General features: G+C 46.1%; 1 protein-coding gene across 1 annotated transcript in view; it reads right to left on the bottom strand.

Moving 5' to 3' along the window:
• Window positions 1-14267, bottom strand: part of NRK (Nik related kinase) — a 116972-nt gene that overhangs the window by 60249 nt on the left and 42456 nt on the right. The window contains exons 7-14 of the mRNA XM_056859844.1: window positions 13372-13502; window positions 9618-9672; window positions 7722-7800; window positions 6629-6804; window positions 5684-5756; window positions 4237-4444; window positions 2992-3153; window positions 77-241 (exon numbers count right to left, since the gene is read on the bottom strand). Of these exons, the coding sequence (XP_056715822.1) occupies window positions 77-241; window positions 2992-3153; window positions 4237-4444; window positions 5684-5756; window positions 6629-6804; window positions 7722-7800; window positions 9618-9672; window positions 13372-13502 (1049 nt within the window). The remainder of the gene's footprint in view (window positions 1-76; window positions 242-2991; window positions 3154-4236; window positions 4445-5683; window positions 5757-6628; window positions 6805-7721; window positions 7801-9617; window positions 9673-13371; window positions 13503-14267) is intronic.

Below are 14267 nucleotides of genomic sequence, written 5' to 3'. Positions count from 1 at the left end.
TTTCATGGAAACTGAGGGGGCTAGTTAGTCACTCCTGACTGAGACAACCACCCATTCTCAATGAGCTAGACCATACCTCTTTGCATGCGCTGTTTGACGGAAGACGGGCAGGTGGGCTCAGTATCTTGGGAGGATCTTTATTCTTCTGTTTGTGGTCATGTTGGAGAGACAGCAATTGTGTTTGATCTTTGGGAAGAGTTCGGTGAAGCTTCTTGCCATGATGTGGCTCTTCAATTGCTTTCTGGTGGAGGAAACAAAGAGGAAATGGACTGTGAAGAAAGAATAGCCAAGAAATACAGAAATCTGACAGAACTGTTGCTGGGACTCCTCAGCCATCTTTTTCATGGATGCATGATGAACAGTAACTCTTTCATAAAACAGGGGTTGAAGCATGCCTTGGGGGGGTTGCACTCAGGAAAACAATGCACAGCTTACCACCATGTTTCAAATATATTTCAGAGAAGGGGAAGAATCACTCATATCAGGTGAATAATGCATACTAATCACCCAGCTTACACAAGATGTCATTGCAATGGTGCTGGGAGTTCCCACTCGTAAGTGCTGGTCTCAGACCACCACATGATGTAATCACAGAGTCAAATGTCTGGACTTAATAAACGATAAACCATAGAAGAGACACCTCGACCTTCTAGCTACAGACTTTGGTCTTTTATGCATGGTTGTTTCACTCGCCGTCATCCCTCTGACGACTTCAGGTCTTTGTGTTGATTATGCATGCCATTTCTAACCGTCAGAGGCGAGCTTGCTCTCCCCCTGCATTTCCCCGTGTTTTCAGAGGCCTGTTTTAACTTGAATTTGAAGACGTGGGCAAAATGTGGGGAAATGCAGGGGGAGAGTGAGGTGACCTCTGACGATTGGAAACATCATGCATAATCCAAACAAAGACCCGAAGTCATCGGAGAGGTGGCAGTGAGTGAAACAGCCATGCATAAAAGACCATTGATGGGTACCAGTAGAAGATAATATGGTGCATTCTTCACATTGATCGGGGCAGGGGTGTGACAGACTTCAGATGTTCATCTTGCCAATTCACAGCTGACATTAAAAATCAAGAGGGGGCAGCACGGTCCAGCAGCTGGCGCTGACTCTGTGTGTGTCTGGCATCATTTGAGAATGGAGCCTACATGTGGACAAAACACAGGCATGCAGGCTCCATATGTAAGACCAGGGGTCCCAATTGTGCAAAGCCTACGTGGGTACTGTCGCGCTGCTCCTTGGGCGTGGCCGGTGCGGGGGTCTCTGACCTGGAGGACGTTGAGGCTGAGACAATCTCTTCCGCCTCAGACCAATCCGAGGGGGAGTCAGAGCTCGACTCTCCCTCGGCCGTCGCCAGGTTGAAACAGGACACACCTTGTAGCTCAACTCTGGCTTTGGTATCCTCCCCGGCAGGCAGACTTCTCTGGCCTTATATACCCTCCAGGCCAGAGAAGCCCCTCCCCAGCTCCGCCCCTAGCCCTCCCCCCGGAAATCCATATAAGGGCGGGGAGGGCTGGTTTCCACGCCATAAGCAGTCAGGCGTGGTCCCCGCCGCTTCCCAGCCCTCGCCCGCCCGCCGATCAGCTGGGCCGCGGGAGGGGCCGCTCCCGCCGCGGCCCTCTCTACGCCCCTCCCAGGCGCTCCTACTCTGGCCGCCGGCCCTGTAGGCTGGCGGCCCTCAGCGGCCCCGGCCTTGCCAGCGCAGGGGCGGCGTGCTGCGCCTCCGGCTGGGGCGCCTGTGCTGGCGCCTGGTGGGGTCCTGGCCCCCTCCGCGGCGGTAGGGCTGACGAGGCATCGGACTCGCGTCTCCGGCCGCGGCCTGGGTCGGGCTGTCGCGGCGTTGGCTGGCGGCTCCCGCGGCGGCTCCTGCGGGGCTTCCTCCCTGCCGGCCAGTTTGCAGGGCTGCAGGGGGGAGAGGGAGCCTCGGTGACGCCGCCGTCTGAGGACACCCGGTGAGTGTGGGGGCCGCTCCTAGGCCCGGGAAGGGGGTTTGGGGGCCCCTCCCGGGACAGGTACCTTTTGTAACCATGTGGATGCTATCCACAAGTGATGCTGAGTGAACACAAGGGGTACTAGCAGGAGCAATCCTTCTCTCCTGCCACCCTTGCATTCATTCACCTTGTAATTTAAGTTGTACGCAGCCCTTATGCCCATGGCCTGCAGCCATACCCACAGAGGCAACGATGTACATTTCCAAAAGTTTTGAATGGAGAAGAACAAAGAACGAATTTTTAAAAACCAATAAATAAAAAGCCTCCCACCAGTTGCTTGAGAGAAACAAACAAACAAACAAACAAATAAACAAACGTGAACGGCCTTGGAAAGACTTTCAGTTAATACCCTTATCTTGGGCCAGTGCTCCTCTTTGCCTGGGGATGGAGTGATGAAGCACCCCCTTCCTTCCACCACACACATAACATGCAAAACAGATGCTCTACATTGAGGTCCGTTTGTACTAAAGCCAATCTGAGCAAACCTTCTACCTTTTTATGAGGGCAAAAAAATGAAGAAAGCTGACAGGAAGAGAGTTGATTTATTTGAAATGTGATGTTGGAGAAGAGTTCTACCGATACCATGGACTGCCAAAAAGACAAATAAGTGGTTTCTAGATCAAATCAAGCCTGAACTCTCCCTAGAACCTAAAATGACCAAACTGAGGCTACGGTACTTTGGACACATTATGACAAGACAAGAGTCATTGGAAAAGACAAGAATGCTAGGAAAAGTTGAAGGCAGCAGGGAAAGAGGAAAACCCAACAGCAGATGGATCGACTCAATCAAGGAAGCCATGGATTTCAATTTGCAAGACCTGAGTAAGGTGGTCAATGCTAGGACGCTCTAGAGGTCTTTTGTTCATAAGGTTGCCACAAGTCAGAAGAGACTTGGCAGCACATAAAATACAAAGAAATGAGGGATTCTGAACGCCAGTCAAGTAAAAGCATACAAACCATGGAAGTCAGGGTGATTTTCTCCTCGACAAAGCAAAATCCATACCTGCTGACTCTCCCATTTCTTTGCTCCCTCCACTTTGCACTGATCATCCTCAGTACTTCTCCTGCAGTCTTTATCCTTCTCGGCTTTGCTTGGAACTAGCTTGATCTCTGGACATTGTCTTTCAAGGCCATGATGCTTCCGGAGCTCTTCTCTCTTCTGGTGCTAAGAACAAGCCAGGAAATTAGATTGCTTTTTGTTTCACCTTGACTCAAAGACCATTCATAAAAAGGAGCGGAAATGAAGTTACATGGCTACTACCAGTAGATCGGGGCCAACAAGGCTTTGGAACAGTGGGGGTCCTACACTCTGGGGTATCCATTGATCTATAAAAGCAGAGGATCCTCCAGTTGTTATTAATCGTACCCCCGTTGACATGTGAAACTAGCAAGTAGTATAAGGAAGGAACTGCCATGAAAACAGATACACATATATAGCAGCCCAGTCATGTACGGTGCCACACAGCCTGCATATGTCCAGTTAAAAAACCCCGAGCAAGAGGTGCTGAGAAAGACCTATCTTTGTCTGAAACCCTGGACAACCACTGCAAATCACAGTTGATGGCACTTAGATAAATGGATGGCCTAGCTATCTATACATCCTCCAAGGAACTCATTGCAGAATCCATGGTTGTTTTCCTTGTTTAGTCTACACAACAACCCTGTGAGGGAGGGTAGGCTCAGAGAGTGTGTCTGGCCTAAGATCATACAGCAAGCTTCTCAGCTGAGCGAACACATGAACCCAGATCTCCCAGATCCTATTCTAACCACTGTATGTATCCATTCCAATTACACATCCATACTGTTCCCCTCTCCTTTTCCTCTTTTCTGTTTAGTTGTCTGTACACAGTCATTGATAGCGCTAAATAAATTAACATAAATACATAAATAGCAGTTATCCATTAATAACTGATGCTAAATTTGTGACATAGTTAAAAGTCTGCAATTATTAATACTAATATATATATAAAGATGGTTTCTTTTTTCTACTTGCTATAGTAAAAAAAGAGTCACTGGAAAAGACAGTCATGCTAGGAAAAGTTGAGGGCAGCAGGAAAAGAGGAAGACCCAACAAGAGATGGATTGACTCAATAAAGGAAGCCATAGCCTTCAGTTTGCAAGATCTGAGAAAGGCTGTCAAAGATAGGACATTTTGGAGGACTTTGATTCATAGGGTCGCCATGAGTTGGAAGCGACTTGACGGCACTTAACACACACATAGTAAAACAAATCTGACTCCAAATCCTACATCCTCCAACTTTTTCCTCTGCAGTTTTTGCTCCACGATTCGTTTCGGCCTCTCTTCCAGGAGCTGCTTTTTGTACTTTTCCTGGTCCTTCAGCTGCTGCTGCTGAATCTGTTGCTGTCGCTGAGGATCCAAACGGTTTTTGTTCTCCTGTTGAAGCCGCAGGAATTCTCGGCGGAGGGTGGATTCCCCAGGGAGATTGACTATGGAGCTTAAAGAAAAGGAAATATCTGTCTGACTAGCCACATTATTCAGACTACACCGCAAACACAAAACTGTCACGGGAAAATGGCCTGCCTCGTACATTACAGCATTAGAATGTTCCAGAAAATCTCCTCCGAAGCTTCCCACCTCTCCACCCTGTATTTACAATGCTGCTATTTTAACAACACTTCAGAATCTCGGCTAAAGCTGATTATCTGCTTGTTTACTGGAGGCTTTGCTTCACTGTGCTGCCCTCCCAAAACAAATTTTAGCATCTGTTCACACTGTATATTCAACAGCAAACACTGGACAGAAATCAAAGAGGGTTCAGAGAGACATTCTGAGTTTGCACAGGAGTGTATCTGGCTCAGGAAAAAAAGAGCCTTAGACAGATGATCCAAGTTTGCCTTGAACCCCAGTGGGTAAATATCCTGCAGGATTTTCCAATTTTGTGCCACCTGAAAAGTGTAGCTTTTCATCCGAAGCAGGACCTAACTGCTCATCTTTTGCTTGTCTCACATTACCCCATTCCCCATTAAATTATTATTTCCTTCACTGCTTTTGGGGCAAAGCCATGCCGAACAGGCAGCTACCCAAAAGGGTCAGATCAACTGCAGGCCCTGACAAGGGTGACCTTGAGGAAGAAGGACGGAAAAATCAGTTTCCAAGAGATAAGGCTAGAGGGAAGGAATTAGCCAACAAGCAACAACATAAGGCTTCTAGAGATGTGTAAACCCCTTGTGAGGCTTCTGAAGAAATTTTTAGTCGAAAGACGGCAGGAAGTTTGTGATGAGAGTGATCCTATGACTTAAACGTGATTCATACATTATCAGAACAACGAGGGAACTGTTTGTGTGTGACCAGACCTCCCACTGAACAAGAAACTTCTCTAGGGACTTGACTCAGTGTTACAGCACATGTTTTACCTGTGGAAGGTCCTAGATTCAGTGCCTGGTACTTCTAGGATCTCAGGTAGCAGATGCTGGCAAAGGCCTTTCTCTGCCTGAGAGCCTGGTCTGATGCCAGTCAGAGCAGACAAAACTGAATTACATGAATCAAGGACCTGACTCTGTAGCGTAGAGCTTCTGTGTTCTTTCCATGCTTGAATTGCTGGGTCCTCAAGGAGAACCTGTTATTTGCCTGAGTCATGCCATTCATTCCAGTGGGGGATCGTAAGCAGCTCCTTAGTTGCATTGGTAAAGGACAAATCAAAATTTGGAATGATCTCTGTCTTGGGTGACTGTACCTTGGTTCTCCTTCATCTTCATTCAGCTCATCCCCTTCTTCCTCACTTCCACTGTATTCATATTCAGTTTCATCTAAAAAATAAATAAAAAGAAGACACGAAGAAAATCTGATAAGAAATCTGTGTCAGCAGTTGTGTTCTGTTTCAACATGTACACATCCACACCCATCCACTGAGGTCATGCTTGAGTTTCAAAAAATGAAGTTTTTGTTAAGAAACTGGGGTTGACTCATCAAATTGTGAGCACAGACATGAGATCACATTCATTTCTGAGTTTTCTAAGCTATTGCTACATTTGGAATTGCAGAACCTCTCATTTTCAGGCATACTTATATGCCACATCTCCTCAGAGTGGCTCACATGGAACTCTCAGGGATCTTTCTAGCAGGAACTTGTCAAGTCCAGTGTTCTAAAAGGAGGTGTTCTTATGCTGTCCACTGCAACATGAGTTCAGTATTTTTGGTCCAAATTCACACTTTGTAGTAGCTAATGGGGATCCACCATTTTATAGTTAGTAAAAAAAAAAAAAAAGGGGGGGGGGAGAAACCCTGAAATGTTCTAAATTTTCCTATCCTCATTTGGGAGAGCTCAAAACTTTGTAGGGATTTGCTGGGTTAGTTTAAAATTCTGGTCTTAACCTCCCAGTTGACAATTGTAAAGGCAGATTCTCAAGAAAACCAAGAGTTTCAGGACCAATTCACACGTTTCAAAGTTGTACATGCAAGATGCTTCAAGTTGCACCAGAAAACATGATGTGTGAACGCAATATACAAATGTCTGCAAACTTGTGTATCATGTAGGTATGGTAGTAAAGGAACTCCAATTGGGTGTGGCTTTTGTTGAATGTACACAGATGACAGCTTAGCGTGTAAATCAATCTTCATGCCTTTGTGCTCATACTAAACTTTGCTAGAAAGACGAAGTTGGAGAAATGTTTGTCCTCACCTTTCTCCCCCTTTTTCTTCCTCGTCCTATCCAGGTGGTCCTTTAGCAAGATGCGCACTTGCCGCTCATTCTGCATGTCTCTGATAAAGGAGTGTTTGAGCAAGGTTTCTGTGGCTGGGCGATGCATGTAATTCTTAACCAGACAACTGTCGACGAAGTTAAGAAATTTCTTTGACCTTAAAAAAAACCCAACACCACAAATTACTCAGAACTTTTCTCTTCTCATCCCTCAAATTGTTTATAGGCTGTCTGTATAAGATTTGCCAAGCATGCGGCTCATGGGTATAAGGCAAATAAATGGATGAAGCCGGGCAATGCATGTATTAAGACTAGAGGTAAGCAGGACGTTGGACAGATGAAAGCTACCTTATTATTCAGACCACTGCTCCATCTAGCTCAGTATAGTCTACTGAACAACTCAGAATAGTTATATGAGCTGGAATTAATCTTTACTATGTCAGCTGCACCACAGAAGCATACAACGCCATCTGGCTCTGCCCCATAAGTCAGGTCCATTGAGAAAGGCCATGACCAAACTTCAGAGGTTTTAGTGTCCACAGCAACCCCAGCAGCTAAACAGGGTGGACACATGAACAGCTGTGTGGATTATGACGTATGAACTGAAAAAGGAGTAGATAAGCATTCCATCTCGAAAAAAGATGAACAAGTGCACTTTGGCATTCAATACAACTAATTCAACTAGTGTATTCTGGAAGACCAAGAACAGCTCCAACAGAATCTTGCCTGAACCAGAGTTCTGGAAACTGGTGCCAAGTCCCTTGATGTATATTACATGTACCATTAAAGAGAATGGCCAGGTTTCAAAGCACTCCTGCACTGCTCGAAAAGTAAGCCCTGTCTAAACAAGGTTGAATGCACTGAAGAGGCTGTTTACATCAATGGCCCAAGCGGCAGCGCAGATAAAAAGTCAGACTGAAGGATTTGAGACGATCACAGTATTTGGACTACAAAGAAAACTTCTTCAGTAGTCTGGAAGTACTCTGAACGAAAACAACCCCCAGACCTGTCTTCTAAGCCAGCATGTTACTGTCTATTTTCATTTTTGTGGAGGGGGAAAAAAAAGGCCCTTTACCATTTCCTGGATTTCAGTTTGGGAGGAGGGTTCCGTGGAATGAGAAAAAGAGCCCTCATGGGATGCATGTCGCACAAAGCTGCAAGATGAAAATAAAAAGATATAGATTGTTCAAGCATGACCGGTTCTACAATGAGGCATGTCATAACAAGGGCCTAGGGTTGCCAGCTCCGGGTTGGGAAATACCTGGAGATTTTTTTTTGGGGGGGGGGGAGACTGAGGAGGGCGGGGTTAGGGGAGGTGAGGGACGTCAGTGCCATAGGGTCTAATTGCCAAAGCGGCCATTTTCTCCAAGTAAACTGATCTCTATCGGCTGGAGATCAGTTGTAATAGCAGGAGATGTCCAGCTAGTCCCTGGATTTTGGCAACCCTACAAGGGCCTTAGGAGCCAGGTTTTGGCGGGGGGGTATCTTCCACCCCTTCCTCACCACCTACACACCGCCCATCCAGGAGCTGAAGCAATTAACGCTCTTGCCCTCCTCTTTCCCCAAGTGTATTTAAAGACAGTGCAGCAAGCCACACATGCCCAATGAGGTTTCCCACACTCCCGAGAGCAAGAGGCAGTGAGAAGGCAAGGGGTGGTGGTGTCAAGTGGGCTCCCTTCTTGGGCCACCACTGGGCTCAAGCGTGCTCCTCAGGCTTGGTGCACGTATTCCTGTGCCTCCCTTCTCAACACTTGGTTGTTTTAATATTTGATGACTATAGGGTTGCCAACCTCGAGGTGGTCTCTGGAGATCTCCTGCTATTACAACTGATCTCCAGGTGATAGAAATCAGTTCCCCTGGAGAAAATGGCCACTTTGGCAATTAGACTCTATGGCATTGAAGTCCCTCCCCTCTCCAAACCCTGCCCTCCTCAGGCTCCCCCCCAAAAAATCTCCAGGTATTTCCCAACCCGGAGCTGGCAACCCTAGATGACTGGCAGCTGAAAGTGTGATCCAACACCTGTTGAAAAGCACCACATTGGATACAAAAGTTTTTTTTCTGGTGTCACATCTGCAATGACCCATTTACATATGCAAACACACAGCAGTCCTGAATGGATGTGTGAACCAGCACATGTGTGAACCAACCCATATTTATTTATTTTTATGTGTTCATTAGATTTGTCAGGGTCTGAGCGGCTCACAACAATATCATACAATAAAATATCACACATTAGTACAATTAAAATTATGTCAATTAAAAACAGGCGCCGAGCTACAAGCAGTAAAAACAATGTTTGGGCAGCCATCCAGGGAGAGATCTCAGTCAGACAAAGCAATCCATCGCAAGAAGGATGGGAAAGGAAAGGGAGGCCAGCAGAATGGAAACCGTCACTGTCCTCAACCATATGCCTGGCAGAACAGCTTAGTCTTACAGGCCCTGTGGAACTGTTCTAAGTCCCACAGGTCCCTGATCTCACTAGGCATAGCCAGGCATGTTTTTTTTTTTCCCCTTGCTTATTTTGGGGCTCGGCTCCTCCGGCAAGACCAAAGCATTGCTAACTCTTATGTGCGATTCCCCCCTAAAAACACACCAGTTGCTGGAGTTCTGTTTGATCAGATCCACTGTCCGTATCCTTTGTCATACAAAATTAAACCCTTGCAATGGTTGGGGGAGGGGAGGGGGAGAAACAGCAACCATGTTCCACTGGTTCTGTCACTACATAATGACTTCAGTGTGGGGTTGCATTCATCCATACTTAGCAGCCAAGAGTTCCTTGCGCTAGGCAACAATGCAGCACGATGAAAAAATGAACTACCCTTAGCTGCTAACAAAACAGTTATATTTCTATTTGGCTAACTGTGGAAGAGGCAACTGAGTGAACAAACACAGTATGTCATATTCTATCAATGTTTTAATTTCAACGAGGGCACAAATGCACATAAGAAGCGACGGGACACAAGTCACTTACGGGGTGCTCCTTCAGCCATCTCTATAGCTGTGATTCCCAGAGACCACAAGTCACTCTAGAAGAAAAGAGTCAGGGAATAAATTGAAAGTAATAGCATGCTTGCCCCCCACCAGGTCAAGGGCAGCCACAATAAAACTTTTCTTTGTATGCCTCAAAGGGCTAAAATAACTAAGTTATCAGGCCACAAAACATAGATGGGCAGTGTTTAGCTGAGCGGATTGTATGTACAGAGGTAGCATCAAATATTTTGGGTTCAGTGCTCACAAATTTCAGCATCCTACAAGTGATTTTTCCTTCAGTTTTGTTGCTGAAGAGAATGAGCCAATTTCAGATTCATTGTGATTTTACCGGCTTTTCGACAGACTAAGGATGTGCGCTTGGATAAATAACTGAGCCGAATATGTATCCAAAAAAATACCTTACTGGTACTTTTTTGATATATTTGGGATTTTCCAGGATCCTGGTAAATGGGTACCAAAAAAATCCCAGATATATTCCAGGTTAACTGGGAGTATCAGGAGCCAGCATTTGAAGGTTCCCAGGACGGACGGTCCGTCCTTCCTTCCTTCCTTCCTTCCTTCCTTCCTTCCTTCCTTCCTTCCTTCCTTCCTTCCCTTCCCTTCCCTTCCCTTCCCTTCCCTTCCCTTCCCTTCCCTTCCCTTCCCTTCCCTTCCCTTCCCTCCTTTCCTTCCTTCCTTCCCTCCCTTCCCTCCCTTCCCTCCCTTCCTTCCTTCGTCTGTCTGTCTGTCTGTCTGTCTTCCTGGGTTTGGTATTGGCTTGCCAGGTTGATTTCTCTTAGATTATGCCCTTTTAAATAGTTTTTGTTGACTTTGCAAAGTTGTGTTCTTTGCTCGAGTTAGAATATAAGAACACAAGAAAGGCCATGCTGGATCAGACCAAGGCCCATCAAGCCCAGCAGTCTGTTCACACAGTGGCCAACCAGGTGCCTCTAGGAAGCCCCCAAACAAGATGAATGCAGCATCATGCCATAGTTGCTTCGTGTCCCATTTGCTTATCCAGAGCTAAAAAAAGGGATTTTTTAAAATTGAGCTGCACATCCCTACCACAGACTCAGGAGCAAAGTGTGACTGCGCACTTCCATGGTCTTCTGTTCGTCTAACAGCCTGGGAGAAGCATACCTCCCTCCCTCCCTCCCTCCCTACCTCATGGCTTCATTTTTTCTAAATGTACATCTTCATTAGTCACCATTAAGCCTATTAAAAAGAACACTCACTAGCCTTAAACTCTTGGCTTCCCTCTAAAACTTCTAGAAGTTTCATCTTTCGAGGAACTTCCCCTCCAAACACTTCAAACTATATTTTAGTCAAAAATCAGTGACAGTTTAAAGATGTGTGAAACAACAACCCCCCCTCCCATTTTTTTGAACATTTTCGGTTCACAATTCATTAAAAAGCTTATATGATGTTGCATGCACTACATTAAACATGAAGTAGCAGGGATGCTAAACAACACCTTCCTGCTTCTCCCTTGCCACATCAGCAGCACATAAAAATATTCCACTCTGCTTCACCAGAATGTCTGAGTCAGCCCTTAGGAAACCTCCTGATAGTCAAGTGTTTTGGGCCCCTTCTGCAAAAGTCCAATTTGCAGGCATGCACAAGTATGGGTCAGTAAATTGCCCAGTAAATGAAAAACCCATTGGCTAAAATGAAATATACGCTGTAAAGGCACCGTTCCAATTCTTTTTTAATTAAAAGAAGAAGAAAAAAGAACAGACTACAGACTCTCTGCCAGTAGCTTGTGAGTAGTTTATAATCACGAGAAACCAATAATAGAAAACATGCAACAGAAAACAAAGCTACATAATCCTCCTCACAAGATCGGCAAGCAGTAAAACCACCCATGAAACCCACACAAAAGAGTAAAACTGGCCTACAGATGACGCACATTTCAGTCAAAACAAACAGGGAGTGAAGGGAAATCATGATAGAAGCCTGAGTAAAAAAAGAACTCTTCATCTGACATCTGAAGGTAAAAACCCTACTAAGAACCAGATGTGCAGCTGTGGGACCCAGAGTCTCTTGCTTAAAGTGCCGGGAAAAGACTTCCTATTTTTGAAAATCCATTGATTATTCATACAGTGCCATCAATGTGCACTGGCACTTTAAAAGCAGGCAAGAAGATAGGTCCCTGCCCCCACAAGCTTACACGATTCAAAATTTGATGCAGGGGAGCCAACACAGGGAAGGGAGGCGGAAGAGAATATACATTTCTTCTAGTTAACAGAAACTTAATTCAATCTGGACCATCAATTTGGACCATCGGGTGGTGGTGTTATGGTATCTGAATAGGCCCTAAGCTACCTTTGGACTCCCCGCACCGGGTACAGGACTGGAGCTAGCGTACAAAGATGGAGGAGTGCTGTGTACCCAGAGACAAACAGGGGTCTCATGGCATCCATCTTGTTTGTGCCAAGGCTGAAGCAAGCTGTCCAGGCTGATCCAGCAATGTGTGCCATGCCCTGCCCTGAAAGGAATGTTGCAGCTTCTCCAAGAAGGCAAAGAAGACCAAGATAAACAGCTTGTATTTCCATAGCCTTCCTGTAGTAGATTGCAAGCATCCTGCCATAACTCTTCATCCCTATTCAGATGGACTTAATCCATCCTGCTGCCAGCCAAGCTGTCTCTCTGAGTCACCTTCCGGACCCCACCTTAATTTCAAGTATATCACTCAATATTTGGGCACTTAATTTCAAGTGTTCCAGCCATCATATTCTAATGTTCTTATTCACTGCGTGCTATTAATCCTATCTTGAGCAATCAAACCTTTGTTTGAGTGGCAATGACCAGCCATCCCCAAGCATTGCCAGTCATAACCTCCAGCTACATTTAGGGATATAAATATAGCCCCATTGGCCACAGTAGCGGGCTGCCATTTCCCCCTCATACACAAAATGTGAGCCCTGCACTTAACGTGCAGTTCCTCTTCCCCCTTCACCTCTCACAGCTGCCATTCAGAGACCTCGGTCTTCAGGAAAATAACTATAAACCCGCTTGGGACTCTTAAACCTTTATTTTCTGAGCTTTGTATGTGTTGGGAACTTTATGTGTGTGCGCACAATAAATTCAATTACTTTTAATAAAATAAAATAAAATAATCCTTAAAATTCATAAAGCTTCCTCGCTATTAGATCACTTTCCATTGGTTCGCTCACCTGGAGCAGAATTGGTTAAAAGACCCCCTCGCCAGCCTCTTGCACAGCTCTATCTAGTCTCCAGCTAATGTCCCCCAATAAACGGAGACCCCCTGTGCTTGGCTTAACAGTGGCTGGAGGTCTGCTGCTATTACAACTGATCTCCAGGTGACAGAGATCAGTTCCCCTGGATAAAATGGCCACCTTGGCAATTAGACTCTATGGCACTGAAGTCCCTCCTCTCTCCAAACCCCACCATCCTCAGGATCCACCCCCAAAACCTCCAGGTAGTTCCCAACCTGTAGCTGGCAACCCTACAGACAAGTGTACAGGGTGTGGAAGGGCAAGGGGTGGGGGCCCCAGACACCGGCAGCTTCCCCCCACAGGGAATGCTGATGCCGGCCCTGTCTGGATCCATAAGACAAAGGGAAGCAACATTGATCAGGCACAAAAGGGTGTGCATTGTGTTAATGAAACAAAACACATTTGGTTTACAGAGAGGAGGAAAAGGAGCAAAAGCCAAGGGGGAGTTTCAATCGTTCGAGCCAAATGCTTGGGAGAAGAGTTGCCAGGAGACCAGCCACCACTAACAAGACTTACTCTGTAATCGTACGTTGACTCTGGGTTTTCATCGCAAGCAATGACTTCCGGCGCCATCCAGTAGGGAGTCCCGATGAACGTGTTCCTCCTCCCGATGGTCCTGTCCAGCTGAGCACTCACACCAAAATCCACTGCAGAAGCCAAGCAGGGATAAGAGCAGGGAGCAAGTGAGGCACCCATAGGGCACATGGGAGGTTACCGAAAAGCAGGTCACAGGACAAGGGCCTCCCCTGAACACACCTGAAACTGCCTTATACTGAATCAGACCCTTAGTCCATCAGAGTCAGTATTGTCTACTGAGACCGGCAGCAGCTCTCCAGGGTCTCAGGCAGAGGTCTTTTCACATCACCTACTTGCCTGGTCCGTTTAATTGGAGATGCTGGGGATTGAACCTGGGACCTTCTGCATGCCAAGCAGATGCTCTGCCACTGAGCCACAGCCCCTCCCCAAACAGACTCCTCATACATGCATGCATGTACAATCACAGGGCTTCAGTGGACGCTTCAGTCAGTCCTCGACAGCACTCTGTGGAGGATGTGAAGTAGTTCAAATGAAAAGCAGGAAATTTAAGGTAATTAGGGCTGCAGTGTTTGGTTAATTAATCAATTCGATATGCTGATAAAAATATTAGAAACGTGCCCCCAGTTAATTGGACAACAGATGTTTTTAGAGTTATTTTTAAAGCAAATACTTGCCAGTCAATGGATGGCAGGTACCCTCCAAGAAGTATCAGTGTGCTGTAGTAGTTATATTGCCCGAGTAGGATCGGGAACACCCAGGTTTTAATCCCCCCTCTGCCATGAAGTTCGACCCTGGGACAGTGACTGTCTTTTAGCCTAAACTACCTCACAGGGCTGCTGTGATTACAGTAAACCAAGTTTGCAAAAGCATGTGCT

This window comes from Euleptes europaea, chromosome 13 (genome assembly GCF_029931775.1).
Source record: "Euleptes europaea isolate rEulEur1 chromosome 13, rEulEur1.hap1, whole genome shotgun sequence".
Taxonomy (NCBI): domain Eukaryota; kingdom Metazoa; phylum Chordata; class Lepidosauria; order Squamata; family Sphaerodactylidae; genus Euleptes; species Euleptes europaea.
This window is presented reverse-complemented; position numbering and strand designations above follow the sequence as displayed.